Below are 20,900 nucleotides of genomic sequence, written 5' to 3' on the forward strand. Positions count from 1 at the left end.
TAGCATTTCACATCCATAAATCATTAATTCTCATCACAATCCCAAATGGTAAACTTATTATTTCCTTTTACAGACCAGGAAACCGAGTCTCAAAGAAGTGAAAAAAGAAAACATGCAGCTTATGAGGACAGAGGTGGGATTTGAACCCAGGCCTGTCCCATGCCCTTTCTGCCAGTGCCCTGACTCTCTCATGGAAGAGTCTAAAGGTTCTGTAAGACGTTGCATATAAAAGAACACAGACACACACACACACACACACACACACACACACACACACACAGACACACACACAGAGAGAGATAATAAATCCTAAAGGCACCAATCTCATTATCACAGTAATGAAAAGAACTGTGTCAGTCCTATTCAAAGAAAGAAAATCTCCATTTCTAAGTTTGCCAACAGACCCTGCCTTCCTAAAAAGTATCTTCCCTCTGCTGGGATGAATAGTTCCTTGAAAGGGCCAGAGTGCTCAAGGGGAAGATTCAACTCAAGAAGCAGCACTTGTGGGAGTTCGGGACTCCCACCTCTCAGATAGAGTCAGGTGCAGATACTCTACGCAAGGAGATGTTCATCCCAGTCCGCCCCAAAAGGCAGTCATCTGCAGACTAGAGATCTTGAAATCAGCCATGCAAATCCATCACCACTTTAATTATCCAAGTAAATAGCGCTCTTATCGCCATAGGCCAAGATTCTCATCAATCTCAATCATTACAGCTCTCCCAATGATTCTCTCCGGATGAGGACAGCGGAGTCACTGCTAAAGGGCCATGTGGGCCCAAATTTCTGCCTGCGGGATGAAGGTCTCCCCCCTGAAGCTGGCGGCTGGGAGCTGTTTTTTCCCTCTCTCTACATTTTGCTCATATTTTTCTGAGCACCGTTAATTTGCTCCTGCACTTCATCTTCGTCTTTCTTACTTTCTCCACCAACTCCAGGCAATACTGATTAGTGAGAAATTTTCCTCAACAAGAACTGTCAGTTCAGAACTCAGCCCCACAGCAAAAAGTCAGTTGGAGATTCATTCCGGAACACGGGTGGGTGTGCACTCCTGGTGATTCAAATCCTCCGAGACTTCCAAGGACAGGCTGAACTGCAAACACTTCTTAAGGCGGGGACTCTGTCCAGGTCTCTTTCTCTGATAACTGTGCACATGAGTTGATTATGTTAGCAAGAGGCTCCCATGGGTGGCCTGAGTTAATTATGGCTTTCAGGGAAGATGGCAAAATGCTCGTTGGCCACACATCACCAATGGACCTCAAGGCAATAATGGGCATGATTTTACTTGCTTTCCTTGACGGTCCATTTGTCTACAACCACCACTACTTCCATCATCACCATTCACCAGGAGAGCATTTAAATGCCAATAAAATAGGTTGCTCCATTTTACTCTTCCCCAACTACAGAATTAAGAACTGACACTTTAAAAACTCCTTGGGGGAGGGCACACAGACATCACTGCTGCAGCTAATGTCAATGCTTGGGCATTTCTCTTTTAGTAAGAGAACTCAATAATAATCAGGATCACTACAGATAGTAGCATCAGGAGGAAGTGTTAAGTATAGGAGCAGGCTGACCCTCTGAAAGGAGATGAAATTTCAGAGGCAGAGAGATCTAAAAGGATAGGGAGGGCAATGGAGGTTCCAAGTAAGACCCTGAGCTCAGATGTCTAATGTTTCTGGAGTCCAATCCCTGCCCTGCCACATCTTGCTCAATGACCTTGAGCAAATTAATCCATCTCCTGCTGAGCCCAAGACCCCTGATCTGGAAAATGAGGACCATGGTTGTATCTATATCATAGGGTGTGTGAGAAGATTACAGGAAATAATAAAAAAAGGTGTCTAGCCCAAGTAACTGGCATGTAGCTGGCATTTACTAAGAGGTATCTTTATTATTGCCATCACCATCATCATCCATAACCATCATCTTCATAGATTCATCAGGACGGGGTGCTGTCCACTTTGTGTGGGAGGAGACGAACACTAGTTACAAGTACTACTTAGGAAAAGTCCCACCAAGCCTCATGGGCCCAGATTCCAGATGTGACCATGGAAGCATCAGCCAAAAAACAGAAGGTAGACTCTTCTACTGTTGACTGTGTACTGTCACTGCTGCAGGGATTTTATACACTGGATCCTCACAATGAGACCCTAAGACGTAGGTCCTACTATGATCCCTACATACATATAAAGTGCTGGAAGCAGAGGGGTCCTGCAGGACTTCTAGGACGTTTCCTTAAGGAGAGGGCACACACTTTTTCATGTCTTCCTCCTTCCTGCAATATATTGGTCCACAAAACGGAAAGCCAAACTCTTGGAATGGAGTGGCCAACCAGAGACACTGAAGGTACCTGGAATCCTGACAAGCTGTGAGCCGCCACATTGGCCCTGCACTGCCTACCTCAAAGTTAGTGTTCTTGAGAGAGACACAGATAACTATCACATTTCAGCCACTGTGTTTTTAATATCACATTAAAATGAATCCTAAATAATATACCAGTATCCCCAAACAACTGATATGGAGGGAATCTGGCATCTTATACTGCAAGATATGTACTTGAGTTCATATTAGAACCCTATGTCACCACCGACAAGTGACATCAAATATCTATGACACAAAAGTGTAGAAGTACTATATTAAAGTATTAAATAGAGTTTAAATGAGAGAATATGTTCATTGTGGCTCCATAATTCAAAAAGTATACTACCTAAAAATGAGCATTTCAGGTTGGTTGGTCCATCCATTCATCCATCCATCCATCCATCCATCCATCCATCCATTGAGGCTGTGATAGAGTAGAAAAAAACAGGCTTTGGAATCAGGAAAGCCTGAGGTTCAAATCCCAGCTCCTGCATTGCTCACATATTCCCTTTCGTTTACTTGCCATCTCTTAGCCGTACTGACCACAGCTATAAAATGTAACTCTCACTGCCTCCCAAGGCTATTGTGAGGAATAAATGAAATCACACATATAAAGCATCTAGCACAGGACACAACACATTATAAAACAGCTCAATAAAATGTTTTTTTTTCCTTAAAATATGTGCCTGAACTGAACATTATATGAAAAACGCTTCATGTAGTGCCTGGCACACAACAAGTGCTTAAGAAATGGAAACAGTATAAAACAAACTTTACTGCTATCAGTAGTAATATTAATACTAAGAGTAGTAGCAGCAATTAGAATAACGTAGTAAAGTGGTAGTGAAATAATCAAAATCTAAACCAAGAGAGTGGAATCCGAGGAAGTTTCCAAATGTGCGTGGCTAACGCCTACATAATCACGACTTCACTGCTCAGCATTGGGTAGGAGAGTGTTTCTGGGAGACGCGTGGAATTTCTCTCCTGTCAGTGCCTCACGAATGATTCCAGTAACCAAGACGACTATTTGCTTAGCTCTCCAATGTCACCTAAAAGAACCTTTCTCTAAACCCAGGTGTTTAAATTGTCCAGTGAATTTTTCTCCTCTTTTAAAAATAAATTTTTAAATTGATTTCAGAGAAAGAGAAAGGAAGAGAGAAAAAACATCAATTTGTTGTTTCACTTATTCATGCATTCATTGGTTGATTCTTGTATGTGCCCAATGGAGGATTGAACCCACAACTTTGGCATGTCAGGATGATGCTCTAACCAACTGAGCTACCCGGCCAGGGCCTAAAATGAATTTAAAAATATATTTTTAAAATTGATTTCAGAGAGGAAGGGAGAGGGGAGAGAGAGATAGAAACATCAATCATGAGAAAGAATCATTGATTGGCTGCCTCCTGCACGCCCCACTGGGGATTGAGCCCAACAACCTGGGCATATGATCTGACAAGGAATTGAACCGTGACCTGGTTCATAGGTCGATGCTCAACCACTGAGCCACACCAGCGGGGCTAAAAGTGAATTTTTTAAAAAGAAGTTAAGGGAGGACCCAAATTAACAAAATCAGAAATGAAAGAGGTGAAATAACAACCGACCCCACAGAAATACAAAGGATTGTAAAAAAAATACTACGAACAACTCTACTCCAACAAACTAGACAACCTAGTGTAAATGGACATATTCCTAGAAAAATATTACCTTCCAAATGCAATCAGGAAGAATCTAAAAATCTCAATAGGCCGATAACTATGGAGGAAATTGAAGCAGGAATCAAAAAGCTTCCAGCAAACAAAAGCCTGGAGCCAGACAGCTTCACATGGGACTTTTACCAAACATTCAAAGAACTAAAACCTATCCTCCTTAGATTATTCCAAAAAATTCAAGAGGAAGGAACACTTTCAAGCTGCTCATTCTATGAAGTCAACATTACCCTAATCCCCAAACCAGATAAAGACAACACAAAGAAAGAGAATTACAAGCCAATATCCCTCATGAACATAGATGCCAAAATCCTCAACAAAATTCTAGCAAATCGGATCCAGCATTACATCAGAAAGCTCATACAGCATAACCAAGTAGGATTTATCCCAGGGATGCAAGAATGGTACAATATCCACAAATCAATAAACGTGATACACCACATAAACAAACTGAGAGATAAAAATCACATAGTAATATCAATTGATGCAGAAAAAGCATTTGACAACATCCAACACCCTTTCTTAATAAAAACCTCAGCAAAGTGGGAATAGAGGGATAATACCTCAACATAATAAAAGCCTTATATGACAAATCTACAGCCAACATCATACTCAATGGGCAAAAACTAAAACCATTTCACCTAAGAACAGGAACAAGACAGGGATGCCCACTTCCACTCCTGTTCAACATATGTAGTACTGGAAGTGCTAGCCATAGCAATTAGACAAGAAGAAGAAATAAAAGGCATCCAAATTGGAAAAGAAGAAGTAAAACTGTCCTTATTCACAGATTACATGATACAGTACATAGAAAACCCTAAAGACTCCATCAAAAAATTATTGGACTTAGTAAATTAATTCAGCAATGTAGCAGGATACAAAATTAACACCCAGAAATTGATGGCACATTTATACACCAATAATAACTTACAGAAAGAGAGATTTAAAAAGCAACCCCTTTTACCATTGCAACAAAAAATTAAGATACCTAGGAATAAATAACTAAGGCGGTAAAAGACCTGTACTCGCAAAACTACAAAAGGTTGAAAAAAGACATAGAGGAAGACATAAACAAATGGAAGAACATACCGTGTTCATGGACTGGTAGAATCAATTCATTAAAATGTCCATACTACCCAAAGCAATCTATAGATTCAATGCAATCCCCATTAAAATACCAATGACATATTTCACAGACCTAGAATGAACACTCCAAAAATTCATATGGATTAAAAAAAGACCCCAAATAGCTGCAGCAATCCTGAGAAAGAAGAACAAAGTAGGAGGGATCTCAATACCAGATATCAAGCTACATTATGAAGACACTGTCCTCAAGACTGCCTGGTACTGGCACAAGAACAATCATATAGACCAATGAAATAGAATAGAAAACCCAGAAATCAAATGCTCAATTAATATTTGACAAAGGAAGCAAGAGCATACAATGGAGTCAAGACAATCTCTTCAATAAATGGTGTTGGGAAAATTGAACAGATACATGCAAAAAAAATGAAACTAGATCACCAACTTACACCACACACAAAAATAAACTCAAAATGGATAAAAGACTGAAATGTAAGATGGGACACCATAAAAATCTTAGAGGAATCCACAGGCAGCAAAATCTCAGACATATGCCGAAGCAATATCTTCACTGATACAGCTCCTAGGGCAATGGAAACTAAAGAGAAATAAACAAATGGGACTACATCAAAATAAAAAGCTTCTTCACAGCAAAAGAAACCATCAACAAAACAATAAGAAAGCCCACTGCATGGGAGAATATATATATTTGCCAATGTTATCACCGGTAAAGGTTTAATCTCCAACATTTACAGGGAACTCATACAACTTAACAAAAGGAAGATAAACCACCCAATCAAAAAATGGGCAATGGAACTAAATAGATACTTTTCGAAAGAGGATATACAGAAGGACAAGAGACATATGAAAACATGCTTAAAGTTACTAATCATCCGAGATATGCAAATCAAAACGGCAATGCGATACCATCTCACACCTGTCAGAATGGCTACCATCAACAAATCAACAAATGATAAGTGCTGGCGAGGATGCAGAGAAAAAGGAACCCTCGTGCACTTCTGGTGGGAATGCAGACTGGTGCAGCCACTGTGGAGAACAGTATGGAGTTTCCTCAAGAAACTAAAAATGGAACTCCCATTTGACCCAGTGATCCCACTTCTAGGAATATATCCCAAGAAATTAGAAACACCAATCAGAAAGGATATATGCACCCCTACGTTCATAGAAGCACAATTAACAACAGCTAAGATTTGGAAACAGCCTAAATGCCCATCAGCAGATGATAGGATTAGAAAACTGTGGTACGTCTACACAATGGAATACTATGCTGCTGTAAAAAAGAAGGAACTCCTACCATTCGCAACAGCATGGATGGACCTGGAGAGCATTATGCTAAGTGAAATAAGTCAGTTAGAGAAAGATAAATATCACATGATCTCACTCATTTGTGGTGTATAATGAAAAACATAAACTGATGAACAAAAACCGATCCAAAGACAGAGAAGCATCAATCAGACTGTCAAACCTCAGAGGGAAGGCAGGGAAAGGGGGGGGGGGGGAAGGGGGAGAGATCAACCAAAGGACTTGTATGCATGCATATAAGCCTAACCAATGGACAAAGACACTAGGGGGTGAGGGCATGAGGGGGGGAGTGGGGGGGACAGTGGAGGAATAAGGACACATATGTAATACCTTAATCAATAAAGAATAAAAAAATAATAAAAAAAGAAGTTAAGGAATGGGAAGAAGTCACACCCTAAATTTGCTGCCCTGTAAAAATCTTTGTACCATGTGTGAGGCTGCAGGATGCCCTGTCCAGCACATGGAGCGGTCAGCAGGATGTTCAGCATGACACACGTGCACTCAAAGAAGCAAGCAAGCCAGGGAGGGCACAAGCAGGCCTTGCAGAAAAACACACAGGAAAACCTCCAGTCACTGGGCCTGCAGCCTGTTGTAGAGCTAAATAGAGCCCTGATCAGACGTCTGGGCCTCCTGATGGTGGGGAACAATGCAATCAGTATATCTAAGATGTGCTCAAAGCCCAACAAATGGCTAGCTTGTCAATACTTGGACTCTATGCTGCCATTATGACTGATGATTGTGAGGATAATGACAATGAGCTAGCGACATGGAGGCCGTTCACTCCTTATTGCTGAGTAGGCAAGAGAATAAAAAAGCATACACTGACACAGTCAGAGTATGGTTACCTGGGGGAGGGTGACAGGAAAAGGACATGCAGAACCTCTGGGGAACTGGGAATGTTCTGGATCTGGATCTAGGTGGTGGTTACATGGACGCACACACATGTGAAAAAGCATTGAGCTTTCACTGTGTGCATTCACTGTATGTATGTGAGCCTCCATACAAATAAAAACATAAAATAGCTTATGATATAAACTCAGTTTTAGAAATAAAGCCATGAGAAAATGTCTGAAAGATTATGCACAAAAATATTACCAGCAGTCAGCTCTGAGTACTGAAATAATTTTTCCCTTTTCAATGTATCTATAGCAGTGATGATGAACCTACGACATGAGTGTCAGAGGGGACATGTGAACTCATTTTTTTGATTGATTTTTCTTTGTTAAGTGGCATTTAAATATATAAAATAAATATCAAAAATATAAATCTTTGTTTTATTATGGTTGCAAATATCAAAAAATTTCTATATGTGACACGGCACCAGAGTTAAGTTAGGGTTTTTCAAAATGCTGACATGCCGAGCTCAAAAGGTTCGCCATCCCTGATCTATAGTTTCTAAATTTAGGGGGTGCAGTGAATTCATATTACTTGAATATTTCAAGTTAAATCCACTATGACCCAAGGCTTTATCATCTCCAGGTACTACCTTTGGCTACTCACTTTTCTTCCCCAACCAGATTCAGTCCATCACAGGCAGGGCCCCCACAGCTACCTAAGGAACCCCTGTGCTGGCGGTGAAGCAGGTGGGAGTGGGGGAGTGGGTGAATCCTTGCACTGTTAGACTCTCTCACAATGGAACTGGGTCACACCCGTCTGCCTACAAAGGCAGAAGTGGTGTCCTGATTGTCCTTCAAGATATGGTCTCATCCACAGGTCTCCCGACACCACTTTCGCTCAACTTCCAGCCCATATAGAAGTCTGGGCAGAAATCTGAAACTGGACCCCAAAAGTCTCTCTCTCAGCTCAAGGTCTTGGGTTTAGAGCGGGCCAACTGAAGTGAGTGGCAGGGGGTCTGCACCCAAGGCTCCGGGCAGGAAACACACCTATCTCACTTGAAATTAAAAGGTTGAGCTCCATACACTCGCTTCTTGCCCAGTGACCATAAAGGAGGGCTTGACTTTCCATGTATTTGCCTACTAAATGAGGACCCTACCCCTGCTCGTCCTAACTGTCAAGGAGGTCATGGGGATTAGATTAGGAATGCAGAGGAAGGTGGCAATATCCTGCTGCACTTTGCACTCCAACTTTTAGCAAAGTGCCTGCGACATAGTCTTCAATATCAGGAGAGGAAAGTCAAAGGTAAGGAGCTGTCTTTTTTATTTCTCATGAAGAGACAATGAGCATAGGAATCAAAGAAATTACACAATTTCTTTGCACAAGAGTCAACGTTGGGTGGTAGATGACTTTGGAGCAAGGTTAAATTGTAGTTCAGAGCAGAGTTCAGGGCTGGCATGTGCCAGACCCACATGATACAGGTCAGAGCCCATCATAAAAAGCAGCTCTTTACAACCAAATGACTTCCCACCCGAAGCTTCTGCCTGACTCTTTCCAAGCAATATATCTGATGCCATGAAACTCCAGTTTGGAAGAAAAGAAGGAAAAGAAGGGAGGATGAATGTCTTCTAGTAAATTCATAAATCCCTTAGATCGTATTAAAAGGAGATCTGACTTACTACCTTTAAAATATCTCAGTCTTTTGAAACTCAGAAGGTCTGTGAGATCAAATGGATATAAAAAGACTTTGGAGGAAGAAACAGAGGAAAATGGTGTTCTGACCAAAATAAATAGATATCATTGTTTTCAACTCAAGTGTTAACTGAGAACTCAATAGGTTTGTCATCCCTTATAAATTCGTTCACTACACACAGGACTGTGCACTGGGCACAGTGGGCGATTCACAGATGAATCAGCCCTTTCCTGCTTGGAGTAACTCTCAGCTGGAGGCGAGGCAGAACATAAATGATTTCAGCATAAGGCAGCCAGGGAGACACCGGTCATGGAGGCGTGCTTAGATGCTACGGGATCGCAGAAGGCAAGGGAGCTTTCAGTTGGGGGGCGAGGCGATCGTGACTAAGCCTTGCAGAAGTGAGGAGGGGCAAGAGAACAAGCATTTCAGACAGAGGGCACAACCTGAGCCAAGGCCAAGTACGTGGAAACCCAAAGTGGTTCCGTTTGCCAGGAGCACGGGACATGTGAAAAGGAAAAATACAAAACAAGGTTGGAATGTTTGGTTTAGATGAAAGTAAGAAAGGCCTTCGATGACAACAGAGTCTGAACCAAAGTGAGAGCCAAAAGGAACGATGGAGGTCTTTGAACAAGGAAGGATCCGGCCCGGAGTTTTATGGGCAGGCTGGGAAGGGAGAAGGAGATGCAGGAGGCAGGAAGCTGGTGGGCACCTGCAAGAACCCAGGGGGAAAGGGATAACTGTTAGCTGTGTCTTTTCCTGAGCATTGCCATCAGCTTAAGAGGAGGCTTGTTCAAGACTCCAACAAACAGGGGAAGTAAAGTAGTCAGCAGATGGCTAACAACCAGAGAGGGATGCAAATGGAAGGGCAGATCCATCGGGGCAGAAGATTGGACGGGGGACAGCAAGAGGGTGTGATAGAAGGTGAATAAGGGGAGAGCAGAAAAGGCCATGGAGATTGAAGTGCTCAGGAATTGACTGAGTAGTTACAACCATGCTGAAAGGTCTGGCAACGCCGGAGACTATCCGGAAAGAAGAGAAGGTGAAAGAGTGACCCTGACAGAACTCACCAGGCTAGAGCAAATTAAAAAGCAAATTGGACCTGGCTAGGAGAAGGGAGTCCCATGCCTGCCACCTCCAATATTGCCTTGGTCATGGGTCTGCAGATGGCAGAGCCAGCAGATCCGTCAATCTGTGCCCCATCAATATGAATTTTCAATGGCATCATCTTGACAGCCGGCAGCTGACACATCACCTCTCTCTGCAGAAGCATCTTTGAAGGCCTGGAAGGGTTTTCTTAAAGCCCAGGCAAGGATAGGACCACCGCCTCAGCTATAGCGGGTTGGTGACTTTAAACCCTATTTTCACATCACCACATTGTATCCTCATCTTAAATGAGAGGCACAAGGCAGATATTGCTATCCTCACCATATAAAGTCCAGAGAAACTGAGGCCTGGAGGATATTTGCCCATGACCATGTAGCTGCCTAGTGGTACAGCTTGATGACATGTGACCCATGAAAGCCTGAGCCAGGATCCTTCTGCTCTCTCTAAAATGAGAGAGAGAGAGAGAGAGAGAGAGAGAGAGAGAGAGAGAGAGAGAGAGAGAGAACATCAATGTATGAGAGAAACACCAGTTGTCTCCTGTATGAGCCTGTACCAGGATCAAACCCGAAAACCTGGTATGTGCCATGAACCAGAATCCAAACGATAACCCTTCAGTGCACGGAATGGTGCTCTAAACAACTAAGCCACACAGACTAGGGCTGAAGCTAATCATTCTAGAATTCCCATTTCCTACCCAATACAGATGGTCATAGTACGGTCTCTGAGGAGCTCAGTAACTTGTGCTGGAGCTAAGATGCACACACATGGAAGGTGCTTTCCTTTCTTAGGGAGCATGTAAGTGCTGTGCGAGCAGTTTGGAACCTTGCCTGTAAAGTGGAACAGGATGAAGAGCTCACTTCAACCTTGGGAGACTTTATGAGGGGTGTGGGCTTCTAGTCCACCTCAGGGAAGAAGTGGAAGGCCAGCCTGCATGAGGCCAGGGCGTGAAAATAAGATGGAAGCCAGAAAGCGTGACAGATCAGTTTGGCTGGAGCAGCTCATTTATGAGTGGAGCAGCGAGACATAGGCCAGGAAGGTCAAGGCCAGTTTGAGGAGGGCTTTGAATGCTAGTAATGAGGAGCCATGGAAGGCTTCTGAACAAGAGAACCTGGTGAAAGCGTTTGTTTTTTTTCTTAAGGTGACCCTATAGGTTAGTTGCGTAGAGGGCAGACTGGCTTGAAGAAGACCTGGTACCCTGAACATAATTAGGATGTGCGGTGGTTCAAAACCTGATTTTCTGAAAGTCAGTCCCATAGGACGCTTAACCATTGCTCACGGCTATTTGCCAATTCTTCATCAGATCAAACACTGCTGCTTCTAGCCACTACATAATAACACAGTAGCTTTTTAAACTTTTAATAATCTAGTTAATATTCTATCAAGCATCACTGTTTCAACAAGTACTCTTTTTCAGTGTCTTTTAATTCAATATCTGAGTATTGCAATTATTTTCCTCAGATGTTTTGTTTTCTCTTAATTTTGTATTTCTTAAATTACAATGATTACACTTTGTTCTGAACATATTAAAATAAATATTTTGAAGTAATTTATTTTTAAAAAAGGTATGTGTTACAACAAAATAGCATAACATAATGAAAACAGAGTAGAATAGGAGAGGCGAAATGAAAATGGGAAGATTACAAAATAAAAAATTAACCAACGGTTTGTGCTCCTTAGGGACTGTCCCCTACCACTGGTGCCACGTTACCTGATGGGCGAGAGATGCAGATTCTCCACTAAGCAAAGGCCTCCGCTGTGAGGTACCCAAGGCCCCAGTGTGGTCTTATTGGTGGAAAACCAGGCAGTGAGAAAGACATGTCATTCGCTCTGGTCATTTTCATTCAAGGGCTAGCCAAAGTCGTCTTCTAATCTTCGGCCAATTATTTTACTCAATGCGAGAGACAGTAAATTAATTTTTAACATAATAAGAGTGTAAGTTGTCAATTTTAGAAGCACACGTGCGAATTCCCCTGCACAGGAGAGAACATGAATTCCATCAGATAAAAATAGCCGTTGTGCTCACTTTCCCCTACATGCTAATTTTAATAAACTGACTCTGAAATCATCTGCCTCTGTGAGGAGAGCTGCTCATCAAAAATGCATCCAGTAAGCACTAAGCTTGCTCATTGGAGTTCTAGCGCTCCCAGGAGACTGAACAATGCAGAGTTCTAAATGGAACTCCTCCTCCTCTCAGCAGACTCCGTCTTCTGTTGGACCCGGCATCCCCATGCTCTAGCCACCCATCAGGGGTCATCTTGGACTCCCTATCTCATATTCCAATCCAGTTGGCTATGAAAGGGTCATCCTTTAAACTCTTCCTTATCGCAATCCCTTTTTCTCTATTCCCACGGATGCTGTATCCACGTCACTCATTCAAGCATCCAAGCATTCATATAGCCTACATGTACTGAGCACCTACGGAGGGCAAGGTACACTACTACGTGTTCAGGTCACAAATGAATAACATGTGGTCACCACTTTCAAGGAGTTCTAGATCTTTTGGATCCAGTAGCAAGAGAGATAAGTCAAGGGTCAGTTCAAAAACCATGTAAGTGGAATGATATAGACGCAAGAGGAATATTTGGGAATGTTGATAGGCACAGAAAAACTAGATTACTGATCTCTCATCTTATCTTTCCCTGATTCCTGGCTAAGTTACCAAATTTGTCTTTATTTGGCAAATGAAGACTTGCCGATGATAAAGGCTCAGTGGTTATTGAGTTCAGTGGAAACAAATCTTTCCCAAGTATTCTCATCAACTTGTATTCCAGCTAGAATAGCATCCAGTGCCTCTCTGCTACCAGCTACCCTCCTGTCTTGCTTTGGAAGTCTTTCACCATCTGGTCCATCCTGGCTAGCCAACCTTACTATCTTCTATACCTCAACCCACTGGGTTTCTGTCTTTATCTGGAGTATTTCCTCAGAGGTCAACCACCAGCCCAGTGTCACGCCTGTTTCCTGTCATGACTGCCCCATACCCTCTTCAACCCAAAGGGAAGGACACAGTTCAAGTTCCACTTCTTCTAAGAAGCTTTCTCCTATTTCATAAAGCCTCACCAAATGCAAGAGATACATGTGTCTAAGAGATATTATTCACTATTGTACACCATTCTTTTTCATTTAATAATATTATTAATAAAAGTAATGCTTTGAAATATTAACTGATACTCTATCAATCCATCTTGCCTCTACTTCCTGTAACCCCATGCTGTTTCTCCCCACATACTCCTGTCCCTTTTTAGAAGTTCAAGGAAAGGGAGAGGCATGACTCCCTTTTTAGGAGCCAGACATTCTGCCTTTGTGTTCCAAAGAGGGGAGTGCCCAGCAGAACACAGGTAACAAAGTGACTGGCTTTTCAGTTTTGAGAGCCTGGTCCTGAAGACATCAGGGCTTACAAGAGTCTCCCCACTAGCTCCCTTCCCCATGATTCCTCCACACACATAAAAGACTAGAAAATATCTCAAAGTTGGAAAGGGGGCAAAATCAGAGTTGCTAGGAAGGATAAACACTGAGCTTCGCCCAATCAGCATGGGGTGGGGAGAAGGAAGTGAGGCTGGGGACTGAGGTGAGGGCATGGCTAGTTATGATGGAAACCTGATGAGTTGAGGAATTGGAGAAGTAAAGAGTAAAGTCTCTATAGTGATAGCTGTCTTGAATATCCTTTTCTCCCTTTAAAAGAAAATAGATTTCTCTATGTAAATTAGGGGCATAATTTACATAGAGAAAAATTCACCCTTTTTAGGTATACCGTTCTATAAATTTTCACAAACCTGTACAGTCTTGTAGTCATCCCCACAATTAAGGCAGAGAATATGGCCATCATTCCCCAAAGTTTCTGCATGCTCCACTCACCCCTCTCCCAGGCTCCAGCAAAAATCAATTTGGTTTTTGTCTTTTTTGTTCTACCTTTTCAAGAATTTCATATAAATGGAATCTTACAGTAGGAACATTTGAGTCTCTGGCTTCTTTCAGTTACCAAATGTTTCTAACAATCATCAACTTTTTGTATGGATCAATCGTCTGTTCCACCTTAACACTGAGCAGGATTCTGTTAAAGGATGGAGCACAGTTCATCTGCTCACCCATTAATTGGGATGATTTCCAGTTTTCAGCAATTATAAATAAGACCTCTCTAAGCAGTCACATACAAGTTTTTGTCTGAACGTGTATCTTCATTTCTTCTGGGTCAATACCTACAAGTAGGATTGCTGGATTGTTTGGTTAAGTGTATGTATGACTTGATGAGAAACTGCAAAACTGTTTTCAAAAGTGGGTATACCTTTTCTATTCCTCCAGCCACGTATGGGACTTCCCATGTGCCTCATGCTTGTCAGCACTTGGTTTGTCCATTTTTCATGTTTGTTTTTTTTTCATTCCAATAGGTGTGTCTTCAGCATCTTGTGGTTTTCATTTACATTTCCCTAATGGCGGATGATGCTGAATATCTGTTCCTATGCTTATTTGCCAGGCAAATCTCTTGCTGAGTGAACCTTCTGTTAACTCTTCTGCCCATTTTTAAAATTAGGTTGTTGGGGTTTTTTTATTATTGAGTTGTGAGAGTTCTTTATATATTCTGGATATAAGCTACGTGTTCTGCACACATTTTCTTCCAGTCTGTGGCTTGTATTTACAGGGTCTTTAACAAAATAGAAGATTTTAATTTTGGTGAAGTCCAATTTATCCTTTTATTTTTCACTTCTTCTCGGGGATTTCTGTGTCCTATATACCCCTTCTTACTTTTTAATCTCCCAAATTTTGAAAGATCACCTCAGGTAATGATAAGAGTAACTGCCCCTAATTTAAGTTAGGCATGTCCAGCTAAAGACTGCCGTCCTTAGGCTCCCTTGCAGCTAGCAATGGCCACATGGCTATGATTAGACCAATGGGATGTGAGCAGAAGTGATTCATACAGCTCTGAAGACATCCCTAATTAAAGAAAAGCCCTTTGCTCTGAACTCCCCCCTTCTTTCTCTCTCTCCCTGTCCTCCCCCCACTTCCCATGGGCTGGGACAAAACCATGGCAACAACCCAGTTTTAACCACACAGTTGAGGACCAACCCCTAAGATTCAGTGAAGTAACAAGATGGAGAAAACCTTGAGTTCTCAAATGACCCATGAAGCAGGACTGCTCTCCCAGCCTGGGCTACCACATTGTGACGTGACATATCTACCTGATTTAAAACAATATAGTGGGGGGTGAGTTGGGGAGGATAGGGATCTTTGGTATAGTGGCCTAGACTTTACCCTAATAAACACACCTTTTTTCTTAGGAATTACAAAATAACCCCATTATCTCAGGACCCAGCCTGGTGTTGTGTGGTGCATCTATGCAGACAAGGGCACAATAGTTTCCCAAAGTTTTCCTTAGCTCAGGAGTGATTTGGGGGCAACAGACTATGACCTTGCACCCACACTGGGCAAGAGCTTGAAGTCCCCCATGCCCAGAGCAGTGAATGCACTACACCAACTTGTTCTTCGTTCACCCAAAGCCATGTGGGTGTGGTACAGATGAAGGGCCAGAGAGGCCCAAGAGAGGAACAAAGGAGGACACCACAGTGACATCCAGTGACCAGTAACCAGATACTAGACTGAAATGAGGAGAGTGTGGCTCAACAAAAATAGTCCTCCCCCGGCCACTTGGTTGAGCCTTGTCCCATCATCTCATGCACCGAGAGGTTCGATTCTGGGTCAGGCATGCCTGGGTTTTGGACTTGATACCCAGTAAGGGATGTGCAGGAGGCAGCCGATCAATGTCTCTTTCTCTCTCTCTCTCTCCCTCTCTCTCTCTCTCTCTCTCTCTCTCTCTCTCTCCCTCCCTCCCTCCCTCCCTCCCTCCCCCTCTCCCTGCATCTCTCTCTAAAATAAATAAAAACATATTTTTAAAAATAGCTCTCCACCCCATTACCACCGCCAATGGCCGAGCACTACTTGAGCCCCCTAGAACTTAAATACAAGTTCAAGGAAAGAGTTATGACTCCAATTCAGATTACATTTCCACCACCCTCACAGTGTGAATTTGCAATCAAAATTAAGGTGTTATAGCAAAATAAAGAAGTTTTCATTTTGTGAACACCTGAATTTGTGTCCTGAGGTTCATGATATTGTACCAGTGATCACTAAACACTTTCTACCAGGTGGAAAGCTAAGCACTAACAGGGCTATTTAATTTGAGCCTCACAATTATAGCACCTATGAGGTAAGTACTTTATTATCCTATTTAAAGATGAGAGAATGAAGCTCAGAGAAGTTGCACAGTGTGGTGATTCTCTCAACATCCAGTCCCCTTCTTCTGGCAACCAGCCTCGAATGTCCCAACCCTCTCTCAGTCTATGTGGTCTGAGCAGGGCCCCGTGCACAAACTCCAGGCCTAAGATAATCACATCACTACACTCCTGAGCGATTTCTCCCAGGGAAGGCAAATGATCTGAGTTCAACTGGAGTTACTCCTGGGACTTTATAGGATCTACCACATAAGAGTTTCTGGCTTCTCCTCTGGACTTGAACTTGAGAGGCTGGGAGGCTGAGACTGAAGGCGGTAAGCAAGCAGACCCAAAGATGGAGAGGAAGCATCTGCTTGAGCGCCGAATCCAGCTGTGCCCAAAGTCACCCCTATTTTAATCACATCAGCTGTGTTAGTTGGCTAGGGCTGCATCAACAAAGTGCCAAAAGCTGGTGTCTTGAAACAACAGAAGCTAATTCTCTGATATTCTTGGGAGTTGGAAGTCCAAAATCAAGGTGTCAGCAGGGCCATGTTCCTTCATAAAGCTCTAGGGGAGGATCCTTCCTTGCCTCTTCCTGGATTCTGGTAGTGGCCGGCGATCGATCGTGGCGTTCTTCGGCTTCGAGTCGCATAACTCCAGTCTCTACCTGTTATCACATGGCCTTCTTTCTTCCGTGACTTCACCTTGTCTTCCCTTTGTGCAATTTTGTGTCACATTTCCCTCTTCTTATTATAAGAATGTTGGTCATTGGATTAGGAGCCCACTCTAATGACCTCACCTTAACTTGATTACATCTTCAAGGCTCTATTTCCAAATAAGGTGGCATTCACAGATACTTATCTTCTTGGGGACACAATTTGACCCACAACATCAGCCAAAAAATTCCCTCTAATATGAACCATTTTGGATTGGGTTTTTGATCATTTGCATCAAGAAACAGCTAGAGTCCTGGCCAGGTGGCTCAGCTGGTTGGAAAGTCATCCCATAGATCAGAAGGTTGCGGGTTCAATTCCTGGTCAGGGCACATACCTAAGCTGTGAGTTCCATCACGGGTTGGGGCGCATACAGGAGGCAACTGATCAATGTTTCACTCTCATATCGATGTTCCTCTTCCTCTCTCTCTCTCCCTTCCTCTCTCTCTCTCAAATCAATAAACATATCCTCAGGTAAGGATAACAAGAAAAGAAAAAGAAAAAGAAAGACATAGAGTCAAAACTCACCACCCCAGATCTGAGTCAAAAACTGAGACAGAGAGCTATGCCCTCAATCACAGAGCCAGACTCTACGCCTCTTCAAAACGCCTCTCTTCCAAAAGTCAGTGGCTACACTTGGGGCAGAGGCCCAGAGTTAACTGTCTTCCATCTGCCTAACAGCACTGCATACAACACAGTCAAGGGACAAGAGTGATTGCTATCTAATTAATTAACCAAAATTCATTAGCCATGGTTTATCATAGGGCACTAGGCTGAAAGATGGCCAGGATTTTTATCTTGGAAATAAAAAGTTATTGATTGCCCGCACGGCTGCCTTTCAAGATCTCCCCTTGATTTTGAGAGATCACCTCAGGTGGTGATAAGAAGAACATGTCCCCCTCCCCAGACATTTAATTTTCAAAATAGACCACCAGCCATGCCCCTTTCACACGCATGGCCACGTTTACTCCAGGGCCTGTGAGAAGGCTGTCATTTCAGCTTGTTACACTGAAAAGGTGAAAGTAAAACTGATGTCTGTAGAATCATTTTAAATGAAAACTGCTTCCTAGAGGCAAGCTAAGGAAGCAAACTGATTGAAAGAGAGCACAGACCTTGGGCAGGCAGGGTACTGGCGTGCAAACCCTGTGTGAGAGGTAGACATCAGGACTTCTGCAGAAATCGTTGTGTGTCAAAAAGCCATCTTTATATGAGCTCCCTCTGGGTGTGTCTCAGTCTTCTCACAGCCTTTCCCCTTGTAGCTCTATGGCTCACCTCTCTCTTCTCTTCTAAGGGAGGACACCGCTCAGATGTAGGCCCACTGTAAATCTAGGATGAGATCATCCTGAGATCCTAAACTTGATTATATCTGCAAAGACCCTATTTCCAAATAAGTTCACATTCATGGGGGGTGGAAGGGGAGGGACAGCAGTTAGATGTACCCATTGGAGGGCGGGGAGGGAGATTTCAATCCACTACAGTAGATTTGGGGTAAGACTCAACATATTGTATTTTCCCCAAAATACAGAATGACTCTTTGCCCTCTTTGCTCCTAAAATGACTCTGATGTAGGTGATCTATAGATCATATTCTGTGAAACATTTAATCCAGTTGCTGAGGATTCAAAAATGAACAAGACACGGTCCCCTCCCTTGGAGAACCTACTGTCTAGTGCAGCGGCCGCCAACCTTTCAGACCTCACGGACCACCAGTGGTCCGCGGACCATCGGTTGGCGACCGCTGTCTAGTGGAAGATACAGACAGATGCACAGATGATTAAAAGACACAGTGTGGCCTAGTGCTGCCAAGCTCCGGAGTCAGAAAAACCAGGGATCCAACTCTGCGCCTCTGGCCGTGAGGCTCCAAGCAAGCTCTTAGCCTGTCTGAGCCACAGTCTCCTTATCCACAAAATCAGAAATAATTTATCCCTCACCCCATTATGAGAACGGGCCATGTAAAATGCTTAAGATCGAAGATGGACCTAAATCGTCATTAGCTATTGCGAAGGCGGGAAGCATTTTGCATTCATTTTCCCATCCCCCAGCCCCTCGCTCTGCGCCTTCCACATTCTAAGCCTTTAATGAATGCCTGTGAAGGGGAGAAAGCGTAAGTCTGGGATAGGCAAGATATGTCCTGGATCTCAACTTACTCTGCAAGCATTTTCTGAGCACCTTGTGTGTGTGGTGCTCCATGTAGGCCACTGGAAGAAAGCCAAACAAAACACACAGCCTAGCAGGGGGGCCACTAGATTACAATACTGTACACCTCCTTCCTTTGGTTTTCCAACCTTCATGTTCCATTCTTTTTATTTCCTTAGTATTCGTATCGTTTGGGAAGGCCCCTCCCAAATTATACCATATGCTCCAGGAGTCCTTTGATGGCAAGAAAGGTTCTGTCTTCGCCACTGAATCCCAAGGACCCCGCAATGAACCTGACTCCTCCTAGGCATCCGGTGAGCATCTGTGGGTGTGGTGAATATTCTGCTGCTATTCTGGAGTCTAACACTGGACTCCTATGCAGAACCACCTCCAGCCTCCTGAACTGCTGGGTATGATTCTTGATGGGCCAAGAGAACAGAGGCCCAGAGGATCTATTCCTTGACATAAAGCCTGAAAAGTTGGGGGAGATGGGGACAGACTGCAATACAATGGATCATCACGCTGTACAGTTAGGAGTTTCCAATTACTAGACCAAGAGTAAACAAATTAAACTACGGAAGAAGCTCTGACATCTCATTCCTCTTCAGAACTGCAACGCTTTGCACACACGAGACATTAAGGACGGTTCCCGGGCTGACCTGGAGGCCCAGAGGACGTTCTGAAGAGAAGGTCATCGCGCTGCATGTGTGCACTGGAATAAGGAAAAGAAGCCCCCTGCGCCTCGGGACAGAGGGTAGTTCTCAGGAGGGCGGGAAGAGCGCATTTCCGGTGGATGGTCAGCCTGCCTAGGTGACGTGGGTGACTGCATCACAGGGCCAGCAACCTGTGAGGAGGAGACATCAGCAAGCCCTCCCACCTGGGGAGGTCAGGGAGGCCCTCTCGAGTCAAAATCTCTAAGGGTAGATTTAGGAGGAAATTGGGTAAGAGTCCAAAACACTGACCCAGCGTCACGTGATTATGACAAATAGCGGGGCGTGGTGTTCTCTGCGTCCACAAATCCAATGACTCCGCACCTGTTTCCTTTGGTAGGCCCACAGTAAACCCATGTGGATTTCATTGAGCGGTGAATGAATGGAGGCTAAGGAGGACCCTGAACTCCCCCACCCAGAGCTCCATTGCAGGGAGTGCCACCTGGCCCAGTGTTGCCCCAGGGCCCGGATTTCCCGGCACCACCTTCCCACTTCAGCGCCGGCGTCCAATCGCTTGGCTCCAAAACTGGCAACTAGGAAGGCAGGTGGGGCTTCGCGCCCTCTCCTCCCTCCCGGATCCGGGCTGCACGCTCCAATCCCCGGCCCGGCCCCGCGGAGGGAAGGCCCCTCCCTCCCCACGGGCTGTCACCAGATGGCGAGGAGGAAAGTGGCCCGGGCTAGACCGGGGAGAGCGGAGGAGCAGCGCACCTGGCGGGTCGCGCAGGGCCGGGCGCGGAGCCCCCGGTGCACGTTCCCCCCGCTCCGTGCGCGCGTCCCGCCCGGCTCGGCCACCCGGGGGGCACGGCCCGGCACCGGGGGCCGCTCGCCCGGCCCTTCCCGCCTGGCCGGCGCCGCGGCCTCACCTCGCTCACCAGCCCCTGCCAGTCGCTCTCGGTCCGGTCGCCGTTCATGGCCTCCTGCTGCAGGCGCGGGCGGGCTGCACGGACGCCGCCCTCCGCCGCCTCCTCCTCCGCCTCCGCCTCCGCCTCCCGCACCGCCGCCGCCGTCGCCACCGCCCGGCCCCGCGAGGGCCTGGAGCCTCGA

The 20,900-nt window shown here is 44.4% G+C and overlaps 1 protein-coding gene across 6 annotated transcripts in view; it reads right to left on the minus strand.

Moving 5' to 3' along the window:
* Positions 1-20,898, minus strand: part of CCDC149 (coiled-coil domain containing 149) — a 100,511-nt gene extending 79,613 nt beyond the window's left edge. For 2 of the 6 annotated variants that reach the window (XM_036330233.1, XM_036330237.1), the window contains exon 1: positions 20,720-20,881. In XM_036330233.1, the coding sequence (XP_036186126.1) occupies positions 20,720-20,767 (48 nt within the window). In that variant the 5' untranslated portion in view covers positions 20,768-20,881. Of the gene's footprint in view, positions 1-18,123; positions 18,409-20,719 lie in introns of those variants that run through there. The other 4 variants (XM_036330248.1, XM_036330256.1, XM_036330214.1 and 1 more) reach the window with 4 other exon arrangements.
* Between the last annotated feature and the right edge of the window lie 2 nt (positions 20,899-20,900).

The sequence above is a fragment of the Myotis myotis genome, unplaced genomic scaffold (genome assembly GCF_014108235.1).
Source record: "Myotis myotis isolate mMyoMyo1 unplaced genomic scaffold, mMyoMyo1.p scaffold_m19_p_1, whole genome shotgun sequence".
NCBI lineage: Eukaryota > Metazoa > Chordata > Mammalia > Chiroptera > Vespertilionidae > Myotis > Myotis myotis.